This window comes from Monoraphidium neglectum (genome assembly GCF_000611645.1).
Source record: "Monoraphidium neglectum strain SAG 48.87 unplaced genomic scaffold scaffold05226, whole genome shotgun sequence".
Lineage (NCBI taxonomy): Eukaryota > Viridiplantae > Chlorophyta > Chlorophyceae > Sphaeropleales > Selenastraceae > Monoraphidium > Monoraphidium neglectum.
The window spans coordinates 1-988 of NW_014008404.1; the positions used below are offsets into that span (position 1 = coordinate 1).

The 988-nt window shown below is 78.0% G+C and overlaps 1 protein-coding gene across 1 annotated transcript in view; it reads left to right on the top strand.

Moving 5' to 3' along the window:
- Positions 1-293: 293 nt before the first annotated feature.
- Positions 294-988, top strand: part of MNEG_15324 (hypothetical protein) — a gene marked incomplete at both ends in the record, with an annotated part of 2,960 nt that continues 2,265 nt past the window's right edge. Inside the window, one exon of the mRNA XM_014036205.1 lies at positions 294-965. Coding sequence (XP_013891659.1) covers positions 294-965 — 672 coding nt within the window. The remainder of the gene's footprint in view (positions 966-988) is intronic.

Here is a 988-nt window from a genome sequence, read left to right on the forward strand (position 1 = left end):
CTGCGGAGGCGCGGCAAGCGGTCACAAAGGCCCTCGAGCTTTTGGCTGCCCCGCTCTGCGCCGACAGCGGCGGCGGCGAGCGCGGCGCGGCGCGGGCGCAGCGTGCGCTGGGGGTGGCGCTGTGGGGCGTGCTGCAGGGCTCGGCCGATGACCTCCGCGCGGCGCGCACCGACGCAGGCATCATCGGCAGCCCCAGCAACGGCGGCGACGCGGCGTTCGCGGCGGCGCTGCGGCGGCTGCTGGGCCTGCGGGCGGTGCTGCAGCTGTGCCAGCAGCAGGAGGGCCTGTCAGATATGGTGTCCGAGGTTATCGCTTGCACCGCCGCCGACGGCGCTGACGGCGGCGGCGAGGTCATGGCACGCCTGGCGGCCGGCGTCGGCGACGGGCTGCAAGAGGAGCCCGAGGGCGGGCCGGTCGGCGTTGAGGGTGACGCAGGGAGGGTAAGCGATCTGGAATGGCTCGGCCGCGGCGCCGCGGCGCTGCTGCGCACGCAGCAGCTGCTGCACGCGGTGCGCCACCAGGCGCTGCCGGCGCTGCTCGTCTGGGGGGCGGACGCGGCGCCCGCGGCCGGCCGGGCGGGGCGCCAGGAGGATGGCGAGGGTGCGCAGCGCCGCGGCGCCGACGCGGCGCCGGACGCGCCCGGCGACCACAGGCACGTGTGGCTGGCGGCGCGCGCGCTCGTGGCCGGCGCGCGCCAGCAGCTGTCGGCGCTGCTGGCGCAGGCGCGGGCGCTGGAGGCCCGGCTCCAGTCCCCACAGCCGGCGCAGCCGCACGTCGACGTGTGGGCGGCGGCGGCGGAGGGGGGGCCGGGCGCGCTCGACGTTTGGCAGCTGCAGCAGGAGTGGGGGGAGCTTGAAAACAGGGTGCTGCTGTGCCTGTTCACGTGCCTGGGCCCGCTGCTAGGCCTGCCAGACGCGTCCTCGCTGCGCGACGCCGCCGCGGCCGCCACCGCCGAGGCCCGCGCGGTTGCCACTTCTGGCGCGGCGGC